The sequence below is a fragment of the Carcharhinus amblyrhynchos genome, chromosome 28, assembly GCF_965287045.1.
Source record: "Carcharhinus amblyrhynchos chromosome 28, sCarAmb.v2.hapA, whole genome shotgun sequence".
Taxonomy (NCBI): domain Eukaryota; kingdom Metazoa; phylum Chordata; class Chondrichthyes; order Carcharhiniformes; family Carcharhinidae; genus Carcharhinus; species Carcharhinus amblyrhynchos.
In genome coordinates, this window is record NC_137351.1 from 14,598,071 (window position 1) to 14,620,490 (window position 22,420).

The 22,420-nt window shown below is 49.1% G+C and overlaps 1 protein-coding gene across 6 annotated transcripts in view; it reads left to right on the plus strand.

Annotated features, from left to right (window-relative positions):
- Positions 1-22,420, plus strand: part of frmd5a (FERM domain containing 5a) — a 222,945-nt gene that overhangs the window by 172,021 nt on the left and 28,504 nt on the right. For 5 of the 6 annotated variants that reach the window (XM_080214173.1, XM_080214176.1, XM_080214174.1 and 2 more), the window contains 9 exons: positions 1,969-2,066; positions 5,097-5,220; positions 6,200-6,287; positions 8,207-8,295; positions 9,667-9,730; positions 10,357-10,448; positions 15,686-15,760; positions 16,712-16,780; positions 17,467-17,573. In XM_080214173.1, the coding sequence (XP_080070299.1) occupies positions 1,969-2,066; positions 5,097-5,220; positions 6,200-6,287; positions 8,207-8,295; positions 9,667-9,730; positions 10,357-10,448; positions 15,686-15,760; positions 16,712-16,780; positions 17,467-17,573 (806 nt within the window). Of the gene's footprint in view, positions 1-1,968; positions 2,067-5,080; positions 5,221-6,199; positions 6,288-8,206; positions 8,296-9,666; positions 9,731-10,356; positions 10,449-15,685; positions 15,761-16,711; positions 16,781-17,466; positions 17,574-22,420 lie in introns of those variants that run through there. The other variant, XM_080214179.1, reaches the window with a different exon arrangement.

Consider the following 22,420-nt stretch of genomic DNA (forward strand, 5'->3'; position numbering starts at 1 on the left):
CAGAGATAGTTAGCTTACAATGAAACAGTGTCAGTCACAGAGGGCTGGCAGCACAGACCGGGGTTCAATAATGTAGAGAGAGCACAGATATCGATGGATAGGTGGCGTCACGGGCAGTGCAGTGTGAAATTAGCTTTAGAAAACACAGGCACTCAGGAGAGAGAATGAAAATAGTGGAACCTTGGCCTTAAAGAAGAATTTGAACATTCTTAGAGAAAGGAGAATTTCCTGAGGGAAAACCTTCATTGACCATGAAACCTCAATTTACATTTCACGCTCGCCCGCCTCACGCTCGCACGCCTCACGCTCGCCCGCCTCACGCTCGCACGCCTCACGCTCGCCCGCCTCACGCTCGCACGCCCTAGCCCTAACACCTAACCCTAATGCACCTAACACAATGGTGTGGGATGGTGAAGGGAGGGGAGTGTGGAGGTGGAGTGGTAGAGTGGATGGGGGATTGGTGGGGGTGGAGGAGGGTGGGGAGCGGGTGGAGAGGAGTGGGGGAGGGGAGCGGGCGTGGTGGGGTCGGGCGGGGAGGAGGGTATGTTCCAGAGATGCCTCCTACAAATTAGCTCCAGCTGGAGTCTCACTCAGCAGTGAGGGGTGCAGCCTCAGGCCACCGAGTGGGTGGGTGGGTTCCCCTCTCTGCAATAAAAACTGAACAGGATAGATGAAGGTTTGATGGGAGTTAAGGAAGGGTTAGGGTTAGGTATTCGGGGTTAGGGTTAGGGTTAGGTATTCGGGGTTAGGGTTAACAGTTAGGAGTTAGGGTTAAGGATTAGGGTTAGGGTTAGGGCGAGGCATTAGGGCCAGGCGTTAGGGGTTGGGGTTGGGGTTAGGATTGAGGTTGGGGTAAGGATTAGGGTTAAGGATTAGGGTTAAGGGTTAGGGTTAGGTTTCAGGTTTAGAATTAGGGTTGGGTTTGGTGTTAGGGTTAGGCGACAGGGCGAGGGTTAAGGTTTAGGGGTTACGGTTTTAGGGCTAGGATTAGGGTGAGGTTTAGGGTTAGGTGTTAGGTTTAGGGTTAGGTGTTAGAGTTAGGGCAGTATGGTTAGGGTTCGGTTAGTGTTAGGTGCATTAGAGTTAGAGTTCGGTTAGGGTTGGGTTAGGTGTTGGGGTTAGGGTTAGGTGTTGCTTTCAGTTACTCCAGGGCAATCCTGGAGGTTTGGCAACTCTGACTCTGTGTGGCATGATGGGGAGGACTGAGTATCTGTTAATGATCTCTATTAAAACATATTAATCTCTATTAAAAGAATAAGTGGATGAACCAATGACGAGCATTTATTCAATTTGATCGCTGCAGCTGCCTTGTGGCTGCGTTAACAATCTGAGATATTTCCTTGGAGATTTTCCTTGCTGTGTCTCTCTCGGGGGAGGAGGGGGGGCGGGTGGAGGACAGAGAGCATTCATACAGTCATTTAGCTGGAGGCTGAAGCCTGTTCATCACAGGCCCTGCACTAACACAGATCAGCTGCTCCGGAAACATCCATCCATCTGCAACACCTGGTCCCTCTGGTGAAGCCGGTATTCCTAATGCTGGTTTCTCAACGCTGGGAACAGGATGAGGCCGTTGAGCCCCTCCAGCATGTCTGCCGTTCGCTCCTGCCTGGATTCCGTCTTAACTCCCATCTACTCACCTCGATTCTGTTACCTTGAACATGTTCAGACGCTCACACGCAGATCGATCTCGGCGAATAATGACTGTCTCCACAATCCTGCCATCATTACAGACACAGCAATGGGGTTGGGGGTGGGTGGGGGAGTGTGGGCCCACGCTGCCTACCCCATGTCTAAGAAAGGGCTCATCCCTACTAATCCCATCCCCCCTCTCTGATAAACTATTATTTTTATAAATACATCACCACTTCCTATTTTGGAAAACTATTACCGATTCTGTTTTTGGTGGGACGTGACTGGGCTGTGTGCGATTAACAATCTGAATTACACACCTCCTGTATTTCTCTCCAGGTATCTGGTCTTCCTCCAGATAAAAAGAGATTTGTATCACGGGCGTCTCCTCTGCAAGACCTCTGACGCAGCGCTGCTCGCAGCTTACATCCTGCAAGGTAACTGTCCATTAATAAGACTTTATTTCTGTCTCCCTTTGTTCCCTGCAGCAGCAACTTGCATTTACATAGCACCTTTTTCAAGTTGTAAAACACCCCAAAGTGCCGCACGGGAGTGATTAACAAACCCAGTTTGATACCAGACCGTGCAAGAAGATGCTAAGACAGGTAACCAAAAGTTTGATTAAAGAATTTAAAGGAGGTGATGGAGAGGTTCAGGGAGGGAGCTCCAGAGCTTTGGACCCAGGCGGCCGCCAGTTGTGGAGTGGTGAAAATTGGGGATGCTCAAGGGGCCAAAATTGGGCAAGCGTCAGAGATCTCAAAACTTTGTAGGGTGGGGTGAGATTACAGGGGAAGGGAGGGGAGAGGCCATTGAAAGATCGGGAAACAAGAAGAAGACTTTAAAAATAGAGGAGTAATTGGGCACGGAAGCAGGTCAGCAAACACAGACTTAACGGAGGAATGGGACCCAGTGTTAGTTAGCATAAGCACAGTAAGAAGTCTCACAACACCAGGTTAAAGTCCAACCAGTTTATTTGATAGTAAACCCACAAGCTTTCGGAACGCTGTTCCTTCGTCAGGTGTGTGGAAAGTTCTGATAGGATACTTCAGTTAGGGTAAGGACAGGTTTGATTGTGTTCAGGTTTATAGCGACTGAAAGCTGAGAGATTGATCAGAACGGCAATGGAATAGTTTGAGTTTGGAATTAACACCAGCAGATGAGCTGAGGAGTTGGGGGTTTGGGGGCAGCTGGGGAGGGGAGGAGGGGGGCGCCGGTGCAGAGATGGGTGATGTTATGGGGGTGGATGTAGGCAGTCTTTGTGATTGAAGGATATGAACCCACAACCATCTCTCTGATCCTTGGTGGGAATGTTACCCCGAATCAAAGCTCAGAGATAGATTGAGAATATGGATAACTGCGAGACATTTTTAATATTTAATGATGGAACCTTGTAGCCAAAGAGGAAGGGCCCTGAATATTGAGGGTCGGTGTGCCAGGATGTCTCAAGCTCATTAAGGCCTCAAAAAAAAACATTTAATGAAGTTATAGCCTCATTGAACACTCCTGCTGCTCAGGATCTTTATAAAAGAATGTTTCCTGTCCTCTGGAACAATGGGTCATTCTTTTTGATGCCAACAAAACATGGATTTTATTGAGTTTAGTTTCAGTTTTCCTGGTGGGATTATAAACTCTTTGATTATAGCGGTCGGTGGTTTGAAGTGATTGAATGGCATGTTCAGACATTGTCGTTTGATATGATAAGGCTCTTTGTAAATACAAGCCCTTCTTTCTTTCATTTTTTCCCATTGAATTCCAACGCCAGCCTGTCTTCTGGAGCTGATGCAATTCTTACACGGCAGAGTAATCCTGAACATTCTGAGGAAAAGCGACAAAGGCCGGATGAGGGGTCTGAGGCTCCTGCCATTGAGTGTTCATGTTAACCATCACGGGCAGAATTCTCCGATCTTGTCCGCACCCACCTCGCGGCGAGAACGGAGAATTTGGTGTTCCAGCCAAAACTCCGTTCACGTTCAGCGGCACCGGACAATCCCGGCATCAAGGACAGGGCCCACCTGTTCAGTGGGCTCCCAGTGCTGCCACCTGTTTTTCACTGGGTTCAGTTACAACCCTTGGCTGCAACGAGTGAGTCCACTGTTCCCAGCCAGGTCAGGGATAATTGGAAACTTCCCCGGCTCCAGTGGAACCAGTAGACACTTTGGTGAAGTAAATCTTTCCATAAATCCAAGATCGTCACCAATAAATCCAACTGGGAATTTAGGACAAATCTCTCTACACAGAGAGGAATTCACTACCTCTGGGAGTAGAATCATAGAACCCTCCAGTGCAGAAAGAGGCCCTTCGGCCCATTGAGTCTGCACCAACCACAATCCCACCCAGGCCTGTTAATCCACGCATCTCAGGACACTAAGGGCAAATTTTTTTTAGCATGGCCAATCAACCTAACCCACACATCTTTGGACTGTGGGCGGAAACCGGAGCACCCGGAGGAAACCCACGCAGACACGGGGAGAATGCACAAACTCCACACAGACAGTGATCCGAGCTGGGAATCGAACCCAAGCCCCTGGAGCTGTGGAGCAGCAGTGCTAACCACTGTGCTACCGTGCCACCCATGGTCGCACAGTAGTGGAATCAAATAGCGTAGATCAAAATAAATGTATGCAGGAGAAAGGAATAGGAAGATATTCTGAAAGAGTGAGATGAAGAAAGGTGGGAAGGGTTAAAAACAGGATGTGAAACGAGAGCCCTTCAGCTTCCTATTGGGAGGGAGGTTAATCTTCGTTTATACAATCTTAACTTTTAGGGAGTTGAGCAGGTGATTCTACCAGCAACACTCCAATTTATACTCCACTTTTCAGATTAACTGAATTCTTGATGGATGTTTTTCACTCTTTACAAACCTTGTTCTCTCCCTGCTTCTTTTGTTTATCCTGGTCTCTCCATTTTCTCTCCCTCTTATCTTTTCTTATTCCCTACACACACCCATAACTCCCATTTTCTCTCTCTCTCTTTCACTTCCTTTCTGCATCTATCTCTGTGTCTCTGACTTTCCATAACTCTCTCATTATGTTCTCTCTGTTTCGTTCCCTCTATTTCTCTCCCTCTCTCTCATTCTGCCTGTGTCTGACTCTTTCCCTTGCTCTTTCTTGCTGCCCACCTCTCTTTCTGTCTCTCTATTATTTTTCTCTCTGTCTCATTCTCTTTCTCAGCCTGTGTTAGTCAGTCACTCTCTCTCGCTCTCTGTCTGTCTCCCTTTCTGTTTCTCTCGCTTTCATTTTCTCTCTCTCTCTCTGTCTCACTCTCTCTTTCTTGCCTGTGTGCTTTTTTCTCTCTCTCTCCCCCTCCCTCTCTCACTCTTCTTCCTGGCTCACTCCCAGATGAGCCCAGAATAATTCAGTCTGAAACGTAACTGATAACACAAGGCAAATGTTAATGTTTCTCGGAGCTTGGGAAAAGGTCTCTTTTTTGAAACTATTTTGTTTATTTGAAGATGTTCTCAATTCTAGCTGAAATCGGTGACTATGATGCAGGAAAGCACCCTGAAGGATACAGCTCCAAGTTCCAGTTCTTTCCGAAACATTCTGAGAAGCTGGAAAGAAAAATCGCTGAGATCCACAAAACTGAACTTAGGTACAGTAAGTGAATTAGCCTTCTGGGAACTGTGGAGAAGGTACATTGAGATAGTATCAGGGGATGGTGTGAGTGGGAAGCAGAGAGTACAGGAGAGATAGTGAGGACTTGTATTTATATAACGCCTTTCACACCCTGAGGATATCCCAGTGTGCTTTGAGGTCACTGAAGAACTTTCTAAAGTGTAGCCAATGTTGTAATGTAGGAAAGTTTAGCCAGTTTACAAGATCCCACAAGCAGCACTGAGATAAATCGCCAGATAAAAGCAAGTTACTTCGGATGCTGGAATCTGAAACCAAAAAAGAAAATGCTGGAAAATCTCAGTAGGTCTGGCAGCATCTGTAAGGAGAGAAAAGAGCTGACGTTTCGAGTCCAGATGATCCTTTGTCAAAGCTTTTACAGTCTTACAGATGCTGCCAGACCTGCTGAGACGTTCCAGCATTTTCTCTTCAAATCACCAGATAATCTGTTCTAAGTGAAATTGGGTGGGGGATAAATATTAGCCAGGGTTTCTGAGAAAACTTCACATTCCTTCCAGAGGTTTACAAGATCTTTCATGTCCATTTGCGAGGGCCAATGGAGCCTTGTTTCAACACCTCAAACCAGCGCCTCTGACAGTGCAGCATTCCCTCACGGAGGAGTTACTGATTATTATTCACCTTTTAGACTCAGATTTGAGACCTGGAGGCGAGATTCCTGAATGGGATCCTTGGGTGAACGACAGCTTTAAAATAAGACACTTTAAAATTAACTGAGTGCTAAAGGCACTACATAAATGTAAACCATTTTTTTAAAATGAAGTTTAGCAGCAGATAGTTGCTATACTTGCCCACTCACACTCACTCACACTCACCCACACACAAATGCACCCACACTCTCACTCTGTCTCTCACACACACACACACACACACACACACACACACACAGTTAAAATGTCCCCAGTCGCTGATCTCTGTGCTATTTGATCATTTCTCTGCAGTGGGCAGTCTCCGGACACAGCAGAATTGAATTTCCTGAAGAAAGCGCAGTCACTGGAAACGTACGGAGTTGATCCCCATCCTTGCAAGGTACCGGAGAGGAATAATCAGAACACCTCCGCCTGGACATGCAGTCCCTGAATGTTTGTAATCTCATCCCTTCCGGTTACTGACCTCCCAGTTGAGTCTTAATCCTAGAATTCCAATGTGGGCTGAGCAAGAGCTCGTCATCAGTAAACTTCTCCCTCTCCATACTATCCTTTACCTCTCCTCTCTCCCTACGCCACTCTGTCTCTCTGTATCCTCCCTTCCTTCTCTTTCTCTCTCCATCTTTTCCTCCCCCTCCTTTCTGTCCACATTCTCTCCCTCCCTCCCTCCCTCTCTCTCCCTTCCATTCTCCCTCTCGCCCCCTCTCCCTCACCCCTCTCGCCCCCTCTCCCTCACCCCTCTCGCCCCCTCTCCCTCACCCCTCTCGCCCCCTCTCCCTCACCCCTCTCGCCCCCTCTCCCTCACCCCTCTCGCTCCCTCTCCCTCACCCCTCTCGCCCCCTCTCCCTCACCCCTCTCGCCCCCTCTCCCTCACCTCTCTCGCCCCCTCTCCCTCACCTCTCTCGCCCCCTCTCCCTCACCCCTCTCGCCCCCTCTCCCTCCCGTTCCATCCCTACCCCTCTCTCTTTTCCTCCATCCCTCTCTCTCTCTCTCTCTTCCTCCCTCCCTCTCTCTCTTCCTCCCTCCCTCTCTCTCTCTCTCTCCCTCCCTCTCTCTCTCTCTCTCTCTCTCTTTCTCCCTCCCTCTCTCTCTCTCTCTTTCTCCCTCCCTCTCTCTCTCTCTCTCTCTCTCTCTTTCTCCCTCCCTCTCTCTCTCTCTCTCTCTCTCTTTCTCCCTCCCTCTCTCTCTCTCTCTTTCTCCCTCCCTCTCTCTCTCTCTCTTTCTCCCTCCCTCTCTCTCTCTCTCTCTCTTTCTCCCTCCCTCTCTCTCCCTCTCTTTCTCCCTCCCTCTCTCTCCCTCTCTTTCTCCCTCCCTCTCTCTCTCTCTCTCTTTCTCCCTCCCTCTCTCCCCTTCCCCCTCTCCTCTTGTATCTCGGATGACTGGAACATAGACAGTGTGTGCTAGCTCCTGATGTATTGATTGCTGTGTTAGGGTTAGTGTTGGCCTGGGGAGTGGGGAGAGAAAGATTTACATTAACCGTGTGTCATATGGTGCGGTGTGAGGTGAGGAAATGTGAATTTGATTATTATTGTCACGTGTATTAGTATACAGTGAAAAGTATTGTTTCTTACACACTATACAGACAAAGCATACCATTCATAGAGAAGGAAATGAGAGAGTGCAGAATGTAGTGTACAGTCATAGCTAGGGTGTAGAGAAAGATCAACTTAATGCAAGGTAGGTCCGTTCAAAAGTCTGACAGCAGCAGGGAAGAAGCTGTTCTGGAGTCGGTTGGTATGTGACCTCAGACTTTTGTATCTTTTTCCTGACTGAAGAAGGTGGAAGAGAATGTGTGGGGTCCTTAATTATGCTGGCTGCTTTTCCGAGACAATTGGACAATTTTTTCACACTGAGGCTAGTGAGTGTCTGGAACAAGCTGCCAGAGACAGTAGTAAAGGCAGGTAAAATTTTGTCTTTTAAAAAGCATTCAGACAGTTATATGGGTAAGATGGGTATAGAGGGAAAAGGGCCAAGTACGGGCAACTGGGACTAGCTTAGGGGTTTAAAAAAAGGGGCAGCATGGACAAGTTGGGCCGAAGTGCTGTTTCCATGCTGTGATCCTCTATGACAGCGGGAAGTGTAGACAGAGGCAGTGGATGGGAGGCTGATTTGTGTGATGGATTGGGCTACATTCACGACCTTTTGTAGTTCCTTGCGGTCTTGGGCAGAGCAGGAGCCATACCAAGCTGTGGTACAGAATGTTTTTTATGGTGCAGTGAAGGGCACAAACAATGTCTACAAGTTAACGCAAATCTTGGCAGCAAATTCCTGGATTTCTGAATATGAACATTTCTCCTGTAGGATGTTTCAGGAAACGCAGCGTTTTTGGCCTTTACCCCGTCTGGATTTGTGGTGCTTCAGGGAAACAAGAGAATTCATTTTATAAAATGGTGAGTGGCCAGTGCCTGGTTTAATGTCGATTATCTCCTGGTGGTTTCGTCTATGTAAGATACAACGCTTACATTGTTCTAAATCAAACGTAATAGCGAGTTAGCAGTTTTTAAATTATTTCATGGGGTGTGGGTGTTTCTGGCTAAACCAGCATTTATTACCCACAGTTACCTTTACCCCATCTGGATGCTAGTGGGCTGTCTTCTTGAATCTTTGCAGTCCACTTGGTGTATGTACACCCACAGTGCTGTTAGTTAGGGAGGATTTTGACCCAGCCTCAGTGAACGAACAGCCGATATATTTCCAAATCAGGATGGTGAGTGGTTTGGAGGGAATCCCCAGTCCCTGTTACAAACTGTACACATTGTACTCCAGCCTGGAGTCTTTCCATCTCTCATTAACCAGAAATAGTCATATCTCCACTGCTTGTGTGTTAGTGAAAGGGGTGGCACAGAGGCACAATGATTAGCTGTCTCACAGCGTCAGAGACCCAGGTTCAAATCTGGCCTCGGGTGACTGTCTGTGTGGAGCCTGAATGTTCTCCCTGTGTCGGCGTGGGTTTTCTCCGGGTGCTCCGGTTTCCTCCCACTTCAATGGAATCCAATGCCCTTCAGGCACTTAATTGGCCACCTTTGGGCCTCCCCACGTTTGAGGAGCCCAGCAGCGGAAGACCCACTCACAGAGAGATGCATCCAATCAGAAACTGGCAGCTCGCCCTTGCTGCCTCCACCACTGTTCCCATGGCAATCCAACCCAGCCCAAAGTGTCGATGGCTGGAGATAGTCTAACCATGATCGCAAACTGATTGTCTTGGGGGGGGGGGCCATAGCAAATAGCTGTCGGCCGGGCTCTTCCCACCGTTAACGCCAGCTGAATTTTTCCATCCCATCCGGAGATTCGGCCAAATTCTCTGACCTCCCTGCACTGGGAGCATGGCGTGAACGGCTGGGAAGATCTCACCCCATCGTTTGATGGTTGATGTGTCCCTCTGTGGGAAACACTAAGGGTGGAATTTTCTCGCCATGGGAATTATAGCGGGGGTGGGGGTGGGGGTGGGGGTGTGGGATGTGGCTGTGGACCATACAAAGGTCTGTTGACCTCGGGTGGGATTTTCCAGTCTTGGGGCGAGCGTGGGCCGGTAACTCCCACCCTAAGATACTGAACCAATCAGAACTGTACAGACCAGCAGCACCGCCCCCCGCCCCGGCCAATGTTCTGAACGACTGCGGCAAGAATTCCGACTTCACGGGAAATAATATCCTCAGGTTTGTGAACCTTTATGAGCGTCACTGATGGAAATTAAAATCTATTTGTATATAGAGTGAAGTCCCACAACGTCCCAATTCACAGCAGCACTCTGACTTTTACAGGGCTGACGTCAGCAAGATGAAGTTTGAAGGGAAAACATTTAATTTATACGCAGCTCAAAAAGAGGTAAATGCTGACTGTTTAAACATTGGTTTCAAATGTTAAAGTGAATGTGGTTCATCATCCAATCACTGCCAAAATATTTACACTTTCATCGCTGAGATCAGTAGGCTTTATGCTCAATATCTGACAGAACGGAACAGCCAGGATTATATTTAGTATCTAAAAAAAAAATTCTCGGCACGCGAGCATTGCTGACTAGTGTTTGTTTCCCACTCCTAATTTCCCTCGAGAAGGGAGGGCGGTGAGCTAGCTGCCTTTTTGAACCCACTGCAGTCCACGTGGTGTAGGTACACCCCAGTGCTGTTAGACAGGGAGTTCCAGGATTCTGCTCTCAGCGATGATGAAGGGTCAAAATTGTAGATTATTTACAGCAGAGAGAGAGAGACGGGCCATTCGGCCCATCTGGGTTATGCTGGATTTTATGCTCCACATTAGTCTCCTCCCACCTACTTCATCTCAGCCAATCGGCACATCCATCTATTCCTTTGTCACCCGTGTGATAACCTTGTCCAGACATCACGATCTCTCCTCCTGTTCTCTGTGAAATTATTCAAGTGGGGTTGCATGAGGTCAGAAATCTTTTCCGAGGGCTTTCTAACCAGTGAATTTTTTTACCATTTCATTATCAGGAATCAAAGATTATTTTGACGTACTTTGCACCAACTCCTGAGGCGTGCAAACACCTGTGGAAGTGTGGAGTGGAAAATCAAGCATTTTACAAGTGAGTGTCTGTCATTCCGGGTTAATTACAGCTCAGGAACTGACCAATCATCTCAACTGCTCCAGGAACAGGCCCTTCGGCCCTCCAAGCCTGCACCGACAGTGCTGCCCAGCTTAACTAAAACCCCCTACCCTTCCAGGGGCCACGTCCCTCTATTCCCATCCTATTCATGTATTTGTCAAGACGCCCCTTAAGATCACTACCGTATCTGCTTCCACTACCTCCCCCCACAGCGAGTTCCAGGCACCCACCACCCTCTGTGTAAAAAATCTGCCTCCTACATCTCCTTTAAACCTTTCCCCTCGTACCTGAAACCTGTGCCTCCTGGTAATTGACTCTTTCACCCTGGGGAAAAAGCTTCTGACTGTTCCTGTGGCCCTCCCTCCTACCTTCATCTCCCCCGCCCCCACACCCCCCACCCCCCCACATCATTCTATTCCTGTTTTCCTCATGTGTTTTTCCAGCTTCGCTTTAAAGACATCAATGGTGTTCACCTCATACACTCCCTGTCACAGTGATGTCCGCATTGCCTGTGAATGGGGTAGTTGCTGTGATTAGTGACACGGGACAGGGAGAAATACCGACCAGCATCACAGACTGAAGCTTTCTTTCTGTTTTACAATTTGCCCCCTTGTGTGTTTTGTTTTGAAGTGTGTTGCTGGGAGTGCCGTCGGGGCCATGTCTCTGGGTTCAACACAGGCAGTAACGCAGACAGTGCAGCACTCCCTCAGTACCTCGCTGAGCGTGTCAGTATGGGATTTGTGTTCCTGCCTCTGGAGTGGGAGTTGAACCCCCACCCACCACCACCACCACGTCTCCCCCCGTCCACCCCCAAACATTCTGCGTCAGAGATATGGGAACCAATTATTAAGCTGTGGCAAGGTGGCACAGGGGTTAGCACTGCAGCCTCACAGCTCCAGAGACCCGGATTCGATTCCCGGCTTGGGTCACTGTCTGCCTGGAGCCTGCGTGTTCTCCCCATGTCTGCATGGGTTTCCTCTGGGTGCTCTGGTTTCCAACCACAGTTCAAAGATGTGCAGGTTAGGTGGATTAGCCATGCTATATGTGTGGGGTTGTGGTGATAGAGCAGGGGTGGGGGAGACAGCCTGGGTAAGGTAGTCTGTCAGAGAATTGATGCAGACTCTGTGGGCTGAATGGCCTCCTCCTGCACTGTAGGGATTCTATGCTATCAGTATGGACATGTTATGAAAGGAGGGTACCCCTGATCCCTACATCTCAGTAACGTATCAAAAAGAATGTTTGTCCAATGTCACCATGGAAAATGACCTGAATGTTTCTTCTCGAGTTATTGTTTGGGTGGGTGGTTCACACAGTTAGCTGGGCAGGGGGTGGTCTCAGGAGGAGGGAGTTTGAGGATGCAGAGTGTAGGGCAGGGGGTGGTCTCAGGAGGAGGGAGTTTGAGGATGTAGAGTGGGGGGCAGGGGGTGGTCTCGGGGAGGGGGTTTGAGGATGCAGAGTGTAGGGCAGGGGTGGTCTCAGGAGGAGGGAGTTTGAGGATGCAGAGTGTTGGGCAGGGGGTGGTCTCGGGGGAAGGGGGTTTGAGGATGTAGAGTGGGGGGCAGGGGGTGCTCTCTGGGGGAGGGGGTTTGAGGATGCAGAGTGTTGGGCAGGGGGTGGTCTCGGGGGAAGGGGGTTTGAGGATGCAGAGTGGTGGGCAGGGGGTGGTCTCTGGGGAAGGGGGTTTGAGGATGCAGAGTGGTGGGCAGTGGGTGCTCTCTGGGGGAGGGGGTTTGAGGATGCAGAGTGGTGGGCAGTGGGGTGGTCTCTGGGGAAGGGGGTTTGAGGATGCAGAGTGGTGGGCAGTGGGTGGTCTTGGGGGTGGGGTTTGAGGATGCAGAGTGGTGGGCAGTGGGTGCTCTCTGGGGGAGGGGGTTTGAGGATGCAGAGTGGTGGGCAGTGGGTGGTCTCTGGGGAAGGGGGTTTGAGGATGCAGAGTGGTGGGCAGTGGGTGGTCTTGGGGGTGGGGTTTGAGGATGCAGAGTGATGGGCAGTGGATGCTCTCTGGGGAAGGGGGTTTGAGGATGCAGAGTGATGGGCAGTGGGTGGTCTCTGGGGAAGGGGGTTTGAGGATGCAGAGTGGTGGGCGGTGGGTGGTCTCTGGGGAAGGGGGTTTGAGGATGCAGAGTGGTGGGCAGTGGGTGGTCTCTGGGGAAGGGGGTTTGAGGATGCAGAGTGGTGGGCAGTGGGTGGTCTTGGGGGTGGGGTTTGAGGATGCAGAGTGATGGGCAGTGGATGCTCTCTGGGGAAGGGGGTTTGAGGATGCAGAGTGATGGGCAGTGGGTGGTCTCTGGGGAAGGGGGTTTGAGGATGCAGAGTGATGGGCAGTGGGTGGTCTCTGGGGAAGGGGGTTTGAGGATGCAGAGTGGTGGGCAGTGGGTGGTCTCGGGGGGAGGGGGTTTGAGGATGCAGAGTGGGGGGCAGGGGGTGCTCTCTGGGGGAGGGGGTTTGAGGATGCAGAGTGGGGGGCAGGGGGTGCTCTCTGGGGAAGGGGGTTTGAGGATGCAGAGTGATGGGCAGTGGGTGGTCTCTGGGGAAGGGGGTTTGAGGATGCAGAGTGATGGGCAGTGGGTGGTCTCTGGGGGAGGGGGTTTGAGGATGCAGAGTGATGGGCAGTGGGTGGTCTCTGGGGAAGGGGGTTTGAGGATGCAGAGTGATGGGCAGTGGGTGGTCTCTGGGAAGGGGGTTTGAGGATGCAGAGTGGTGGGCAGTGGGTGGGCTTGGGGGTGGGGTTTGAGGATGCAGAGTGGTGGGCAGTGGGTGGTCTCAGGAGGAGGGAGTTTGAGGATGCAGAGTGTTGGGCAGGGGGTGGTCTCAGGGGGAGGGGGTTTGAGGATGTAGAGTGTTGGGCAGGGGGTGGTCTCTGGGGGAGGGAGTTTGAGGATGTAGAGTGGGGGGCAGGGGGTGGTCTCGGGGGGAGGGAGTTTGAGGATGCAGAGTGGTGGGCAGTGGGTGGTCTCTGGGGAAGGGGGTTTGAGGATGCAGAGTGGTGGGCAGTGGGTGGTCTCTGGGGAAGGGGGTTTGAGGATGCAGAGTGGTGGGCAGTGGGTGGTCTTGGGGGTGGGGTTTGAGGATGCAGAGTGGTGGGCAGTGGGTGGTCTCTGGGGAAGGGGGTTTGAGGATGCAGAGTGCTGGGCAGGGGGTGGTCTCAGGAGGAGGGAGTTTGAGGATGCAGAGTGTTGGGCAGGGGGTGGTCTCAGGGGGAGGGGGTTTGAGGATGTAGAGTGTTGGGCAGGGGGTGGTCTCTGGGGGAGGGAGTTTGAGGATGTAGAGTGGGGGGCAGGGGGTGCTCTCTGGGGAAGGGGGTTTGAGGATGTAGAGTGGGGGGCAGGGGGTGGTCTTGGGGGGAGGGAGTTTGAGGATGCAGAGTGATGGGCAGTGGGTGGTCTCTGGGGAAGGGGGTTTGAGGATGCAGAGTGGTGGGCAGTGGGTGGTCTTGGGGGTGGGGTTTGAGGATGCAGAGTGGTGGGCAGTGGGTGGTCTCTGGGGAAGGGGGTTTGAGGATGCAGAGTGATGGGCAGTGGGTGGTCTCTGGGGAAGGGGGTTTGAGGATGCAGAGTGATGGGCAGTGGGTGGTCTCTGGGGGAGGGGGTTTGAGGATGCAGAGTGGTGGGCAGTGGGTGGTCTTGGGGGTGGGGTTTGAGGATGCAGAGTGGTGGGCAGTGGGTGGTCTCGGGGGGAGGGAGTTTGAGGATGCAGAGTGGTGGGCAGTGGGTGCTCTCTGGGGAAGGGGGTTTGAGGATGCAGAGTGGTGGGCAGTGGGTGCTCTCTGGGGGAGGGGGTTTGAGGATGCAGAGTGGTGGGCAGTGGGTGCTCTCTCGGGGAGGGGGTTTGAGGATGCAGAGTGGTGGGCAGTGGGTGCTCTCTGGGGGAGGGAGTTTGAGGATGCAGAGTGGTGGGCAGTGGGTGGTCTTGGGGGTGGGGTTTGAGGATGCAGAGTGGTGGGCAGTGGGTAGTCTCTGGGGACGGGGGTTTGAGGATGCAGAGTGTTGGGCAGTGGGTGGTCTTGGGGGAGGGGGTTTGAGGATGCAGAGTGGTGGGCAGGGGGTGGTCTTGGGGGAGGGGGTTTGAGGATGCAGAGTGGTGGGCAGTGGGTGCTCTCTGGGGAAGGGGGTTTGAGGATGCAGAGTGGGGGGCAGTGGGTGGTCTCTGGGGGATGGGGTTTGAGGATGCAGAGTGATGGGCAGGGGGTGGTCTCTGGGGGATGGGGTTTGAGGATGCAGAGTGATGGGCAGGGGGTGGTCTCGGGGGGAGGGAGTTTGAGGATGCAGAGTGGTGGGCAGTGGGTGCTCTCTGGGGGAGGGGGTTTGAGGATGCAGAGTGGTGGGCAGGGGGTGGTCTCGGGGGGAGGGAGTTTGAGGATGCAGAGTGGTGGGCAGTGGGTGCTCTCAGGGGAAGGGGGTTTGAGGATGCAGAGTGGGGGGCAGGGGGTGGTCTTGGGGGTGGGGTTTGAGGATGCAGAGTGGGGGGCAGTGTGTGCTCTCTGGGGAAGGGGGTTTGAGGATGCAGAGTGGTGGGCAGTGGGTGGTCTTGGGGGGAGGGGGTTTGAGGATGCAGAGTGGTGGGCAGTGGGTGCTCTCTGGGGAAGGGGGTTTGAGGATGCAGAGTGGTGGGCAGTGGGTGGTCTTGGGGAAGGGGGTTTGAGAATGCAGAGTGGTGGGCAGTGGGTGGTCTTGGGGGTGGGGTTTGAGGATGCAGAGTGGGGGGCAGTGTGTGCCCTCTGGGGGAGGGAGTTTGAGGATGCAGAGTGGTGGGCAGTGGGTGGTCTTGGGGGTGGGGTTTGAGGATGCAGAGTGGTGGGCAGTGGGTGGTCTCTGGGGTGGGGTTTGAGGGCACAGAGTGGTGGGCAGTGGGTGGTCTCTGGGGTGGGGTTTGAGGATGCAGAGTGGTGGGCAGTGGGTGGTCTTGGGGAAGGGGGTTTGAGGATGCAGAGTGGTGGGCAGTGGGTGGTCTTGGGGAAGGGGGTTTGAGGATGCAGAGTGGTGGGCAGTGGGTGGTCTTGGGGAAGGGGGTTTGAGGATGCAGAGTGGTGGGCAGTGGGTGGTCTCTGGGGAAGGGGGTTTGAGGATGCAGAGTGGTGGGCAGTGGGTGGTCTCTGGGGGAGGGGGTTTGAGGATGCAGAGTGGTGGGCGGTGGGTGCTCTCTGGGGAAGGGGGTTTGAGGATGTAGAGTGGCAGAAGTGGATTTGAATATTTTATGCTCTTTCTGCCCTTGAACAGATTTGAAAAATCCAGTCAGGTTCGAACGGTTTCGAGCAGCAATCTGTTCTTCAAAGGAAGTCGGTTTCGATACAGGTAAATAGTCAGAGTAAGTAGAGGCTACTGAACACTAACACTTCATTTAGGCACAGTTATGGAAGGAAGGCCAGGTCGGTTTGGGCCTTAGATTTTCTTTTATTCATTCGTGGGCGTTACTGGCTGGCCAGCATTTATTGCCCATCCCTAGTTGCCCTTGTTTATTGTTGGGAGTCACATGTAGGCCAGACTGGGTAAGGACGGCAGAATTCCTTCCCTAAAGGATGTTGGTGAACCAGTTGGGTTTTTCCGACCATCGGCAATGGTTTCATGGTGATCAGTAGGTCCAGGTTTTTTTTAATTGAATTTAAGTTCCACCATCTGCTGTGGTGGGATTGGAAGCTGGATTCCTCGAACATTAACTGAGTTTTTGGATTAATGGTCTAGCGATAATATCACTAGGCCATCGCCTCCCAAGTATTTGGGCCAAAATGGTCAGGAGATATTCCCACTTGGGCTTTGGAGCCAAGGCCAGTGGTCACTGTTGCCGTGGTGTCAAGGCACTAACTCACAGGCTTTAATGTTATCAAGGGGCCTCTGTACAGAAGTTAAGGATGGAGAGCTGGATGGGAAAGGAGATCTAATATTGGATAATTCAGCCATAAGAAAAATAAAATCTTCTAATTGCTTTGAAAATGGAGCAATCTCATTGCATCTTTCAAAATTACATTTAAGTGGCATTAGTTACAAATGGCCGTTGGAAGCAGTTTAGTTGAAGCATAGAGATAATTGAAGGCAATTATTATGGTATGGCTGATTAGCCCCACACATATCTCCATCTGCAAGAGCACAGGACATGGTTCCTCATTCTGTGCCTGAGGAGGATGGCAGGGAGTGTCTATATCGCTCTGTGTCCCACTGTAACAGGTCAATGATAGAAGGAATTGGTGTCTCACTGTTAGCTCTCGTGCACTGACTCTCTCTATGTGGCTCCATTCTTGCTGCTTCCAGTGGTAAAGTCGCAAAGGAAGTGATCGAGTCAAGTGCAAAGATTAAAAGGAGTCCTCCGGAAATTCACAGGTAAGAATCTTCACTCGAGTGACTTCAGGATGAACGGTTATTTGAGAAATTTGGACAAAGCTTGATCGTTGAACAGAAAATCCGGAGGGAAAGCTGCCTGTCTCATCACATTGCTATTCACCCTTCTCTGGTTCGTATTTACTGCAGCCCATGCTCTATCTGATATATTTGCTTTGTTCTTTCATAACCTGTTTTTTCTTCTAGATGATGCCATCAAGTCGTCTCTGTATTCTCTGATCTCTCTCTGGCCCTTTGTCTGTTGTTTTAGTCTGCGATACCCTTTTGCTCACTCCCTCCTCTATGCTGTCTTTCTGATTTGTGATCTTTTACCTTTCATTGCTACAGCTCATTCTCTGCCCTCTTCACATCTCACCCATGTCAATTGGAGCTTGAATCTCAGTAACTGCTTCACTCTTCATCAACTACTTTCACCAGCCGCTTGTATTAACTGTAATTGGTTCATAGAAGCTACTGGTAACTCATAACGACTACCATTAACCCAACTAGATTAATCGATAGTGGCTGTCATTGTCTGCAATAACCTGAAGTAACCACTCGCTGCCCATAATTAATCCATTCGAATGACAGTTGGCGTGTAAACATTCTAACACACCAGTCAGTTCTGCCAACTGACACTAGTCGTGATGAAACTCCTTCACCCTGAGCTTGTGTCTCTCCCTCCACAGGTCAGGTCTGGTCCCCAGTCGCAGTTGTCCCTCTATTTCTCACGGGTCGAGATTGAGTAGCGTGCCCAGGACGCGCCGGAGAGCAGTGCACATCTCCATCATGGAAGGTAAGGTCTGTTTGGACCAGCTTAGAATGAAGGATAAAGCCCCGGATCAATGGGATTGGATCTGGGGTCCAGACAAGGCATTCCCACTGCAGAGGCACAATGGGAAAATGGACTGGGATGTGCACCAGACTTCACTGGAATTCTGCTTAAATTCCGCTCATTTGCATGAATCCAAATATGAAATATCTCATCGAGGGTCGCCAGGTAGTGTAACCAATCGTAATCAATCATTGATGAAAATGGGGTCTAAAAATAGCAGTATTAAACTAATTTAAAGTGAAAACATGTTCAAATAACAGCCAGTTGTTTCAACTGAGTGCTGAGTACAGTCTAATGTTCCAGCTTCAATCAATTGGCTGCACTTTTGAATTAATCTGAGCTAAATTTAGAGTAATTGTGGCTCATTCCCACTCGCTAAAAGTGACACACATTCATGCACACGATCCATTCTCTGGAAATAAATGAAGGATGATCAAATCTTGTGCCATTTCTGAATTGCGTGGGAATTTCTAAGGCTAAGGCTTGGCCAACCAGTGTCAACTTGTCAGCCAATCAGCACCCTTTCCCACTATATATTGTTGTATTTAAAATTTGGCATTCTTGTCTGTCCCGATGCGTGCATGATGAAAAGCTTTGACAACATCCTACTTTTTGGTGATAGGCAGGCTTTGTGTCACCGAGCTACAGTGGTTGATTTACCAGAAAGAGCAGGCCTAGGTGAGGTTTCACTGGGGCAGCGCTGGTACAAATGATTAGCACTGAGTTCCATGACCGCACATTGTGTTGTGTACCCATCAAATAGGGGCAGGAACTCATCACAAAGACCTGGGGGTGTGGCCTGCTTTTGTGGACGGTTCAAATCCAGGCGACTTAACTCTTGAACCAGAGTAAACCCTGGAGCAGCACTCCGCAAACTTGTGATTCCAAATAAACCTGTTGGACTTTAACCTGGTGTTGTGAGACTTCTTACTGTGCTTACCCCAGTCCAACGCCGGCATCTCCACCTCAGGGTAAAAGGTCACAGAGAGTTCAAAGGTAGCTGGTATTGAATCCATAGAATCCCGACAGTGCAGAAGGAGACCATTTGGCCCATCAACAATGATCCCACCCAGGCCCTATTCCCGTAACCTCTATTTACCCTGCTAATCCCCCGACACTAATGGACAATTTAGCATGGCCACCCCAAGCTAATCCACACATCTTTGGACTGTGTGAGGAAACTGGAGGGGGTAAGCCCCCAATATTTAAAACTACTCAGACTCAGTACTCTGAATCAGCCCATTGAACCATGTTGATATAACTCACAGAAATTCAACAGTGTTTGAGTTTAAAAATTGGCAAGTTACGTTGCAGCTTTATAGGACGTTAGTTAGGCCACACTTGGAATATAGTGTTCAATTCTGGTCACCACACGACCAGAAGGATATGGAGGCTTTGGAGAGGGTACAGAAAAAATTTACCAGGTTATTGCCCAGTAAGGAGGGCATTAGCTATGAGAAGAGGTTGGAGAAACTTGGTTTGTTCTCATTGGAACGACAGAGGTTGAGGGGAGACCTGATAGGAGTCTATGAGATTATGAGGAGCATGGACAGAGTGGATAGTCAGAAGTTTTTTCCCAGGATAGAAGAGTCAATTATTAAGGGGCATAGGGTTAAGGTGCGAGGGGCAAGGTTTAAAGGAGATGTATGAGGCAAGTTTTTTACATAGCGGGTGGTGGGTATTTGGAACTCACTGCCGGAGGAAGTAGTGGAAGTAGATGCGATTGTGACTTTTAACAGGCGTCTGAACAAGTACATGAATAGGATGGGAGTAGAGGGATATGGTCCTCGGAACGGTAGGGGGTTTTAGTTCAGTCGGGCAGTCGGTGCAAGCTTGGAGGGCCGAAGGGCTGTTCCTGTGCTGTATTCCTCTTTGTTCTTTAGCAGAAGATCTTTAAATCCGTTGTGTCATTGATCAGAGTGATTGTGGATGATGGATAAAGCCCTGGATCAATGGGATTGGGTCAGAGATACCTCAATGATTGGGGTTACATTCCTCAGTCACTGCCGCAGTTTGACTGTAATTGTCTAGGAGACTGGCTGTAAACGGCATCAAGTCCCAGAGCCTCAGCTTGACTTTATTCACACGATGCAGAAATTGTTGGCTCATTCACTTTCTAAAACATTTAAACTGTGAACGCTTCACTAGCCCCAGAGACTAATTGGTGGCTCCTGCTAAATCTTTTGAGGAAACAATATCTGTATTTGTAACGGCTTTGAGCTGGCGTTATAAGGAAGAAAATCTCACACTCTGAGCACAGTTCAAAGAGAAATTCTCAGCTGGGTACCGGGAGACTATCAGGTTGCTGTCCTGACATTTTTACGGATGTTGTTTACCAACCACGAGAGTGGCGTAGAAAGAGCGAAACTTCAGTGAGAAAAACAAGGTGTAAAGGGTGAGACTTCAGTGAGAAGAGTATGGTTAAAAAGAACAAGGTACTAATTCTGTTTCATTTTTACTCGGTATAGTGGCAAAGACACAATCATCAGGGAACTCAAGATTTAACTAAATCTTTAGTGGTAGTATACAGAGCAGTAGGGACTAAAGAAATTGGTACTTTGAGAGATGATGCGGAGAAATTATTTTGAGATAATAACAGTTGGTCACCATGGCATCGCCAGGTTCATCTTCGGGTTCAACCTTGTAAGAAATTGGACCTGTTTTTGCAAAAACTATGGCTGCTGCCCATTACTCACTCATGACATAATGACATGCTACCACTCGATCTCCTTATTGAAATTAACATTGTTTTGCTCTCACTTCTTGTCTAGCAGCTTGAGATTGTTGGTGTCCTATCTCTGAAGTTTCTGGAAGTAATAACAATTCAAATGTAGTTCTCAACTTTCTCTTTAAGAATAATAATGGAGGTTAACTTTGGATAGTTGCATGAGTAGTATTTCTGTAAGATACCAAAATGCTATTCACACGGTGTGATAATGAACATTGCTATTTTAAAGAATGTTTCAAGGATTACAAATCTTTCACCTAATCCTTTGATGGATGGATGATAAGGTGCAGATTTTATATGCTGAATACTGTTTACTTCGAGATAATCTTCAAACTCTTGTGAAGTAAACTGTGAGCCATTATTGCTCTGTTCCAGCTTACCAAATCTTGAAAATATTTTGTCAGTTTTTTCAATGGTTTGATGTAGTAGATCTCATGATTACAACCTCGGGCCAATTTGAGTGTGCATCAATTATGACCAAGAACATGCAATTCTCAAACGGACCAAGAAAATCTACATATAATCATTGCCATGGCATTTTAGGCCACTCCCAAGAGCGTGATGGAGACAGGGGTGGTGTATTTCTTATTTGTGCACAGGATTGATCTGTCTAACTTTATCTTCAATTTGAAAATCCAGACCCAGTCACCAGAAATAACCATGTGCTAACTCCTTTATCCGGACTATATTAGAATGCCCTTCATGTAGTTGTTCAAGAATTCTTCCATGCAGCCTAGGAGGAATGAACACCTGGATTCCCCACAATAGACACCCACCTTGGGTGGTGTCGAGTGTTCTTGATACCTGTGGTTTCAGATCAGGATGTGGGCGATGTGTTCCACCCATCGTTTCTTTTAATACCACATCCATCACCTTCCCCTTGCAGGATCGTTTCAGCTATGTCTCTGAACTTGAGACACAGGAAAATGGTCTACTAGCAAATATGAGCAAAACTGGCTGGTGGCATTTGCTCAATAGGTAAAGGTATGTGTGATAATGCATCAGCATTAGCATGGCACTCTGAGTGTGCAGATAAGATCAGCAACCATAATATCATTCAGCTATCAGCTAATGATGGTTTGTCTAACTGTAGTTAAGAGTCAATAATCAGTAAATAATGTGAAATTACAGCCATATAAATAAGGATGAAACATTTGTATGCTAAAAATTCTACTCGATGCTTCTTTTTCTAGCTGAGCGTAGTTAGATTTAGCACTAGTCAGAGTACATGAAGCAAAAGCTATGGGTTGTTCTTCTCCTAAAGGCAAAATATTGAAACTTCTGCCCCTATTTCATAAGTGTCACAAGAAAGCAGTAATGGTAGCTTTGGATTAAAATAAACCAATACTTCAGACTTCTGCTAGGTATCTTTGACATTCTTGTCTGTTTTCTCATATTCCATTGTCCAGTCCCATGACTACCTTATAGTAACCTATGCTTCAATAATGTAGCTAAGTTGGGAACAAATTTGCCATAATAATTTACTAATGTTAGAAAGGACCTAAATTACATCACATTAGCCAGACATGGTATTTCTAAAATAGCCATCCAGCTTTTTAGGTGCTTTATGTAGACCTTTACTATCAATAACATGACTCAAATACTGAGTGACATTTGGAAAAAGTCATTTTCTTTATTGATGCACAGACCATGTGCTTGAAGAAGTTCCAACGAGGCTACTAAGTTATCCAAGTGATCTTATTCACCAGACCCTGTAATTAGAATATCATTCAGGTAACATTGCACACCAGACAGATCACTTAAAATTTAATCTATCGATCTTTGGAATAGGGCTGGTGTGGGATATTATTCCAAAGGACAATCTTCTATAATGCAAACCAGCCTCCCATCCTTTGACTCCGACTACACTTCCCGCTGCCTCGGCAAAGTAACCACCATAATTACACATGCACTCATCCTGGACATTCTCTCTTCCATCTTCTTCCACTGGGAAAAAGATACATAACTCTGAGGTCACATACCTGCTGCCATTGGACTTTTGAATGGACCTACCTTGCATATGGCGGCACAGTGGTTAGCACTGTTGCCTCACAGCGCCAGAGACCTGAGTTCAATTCCC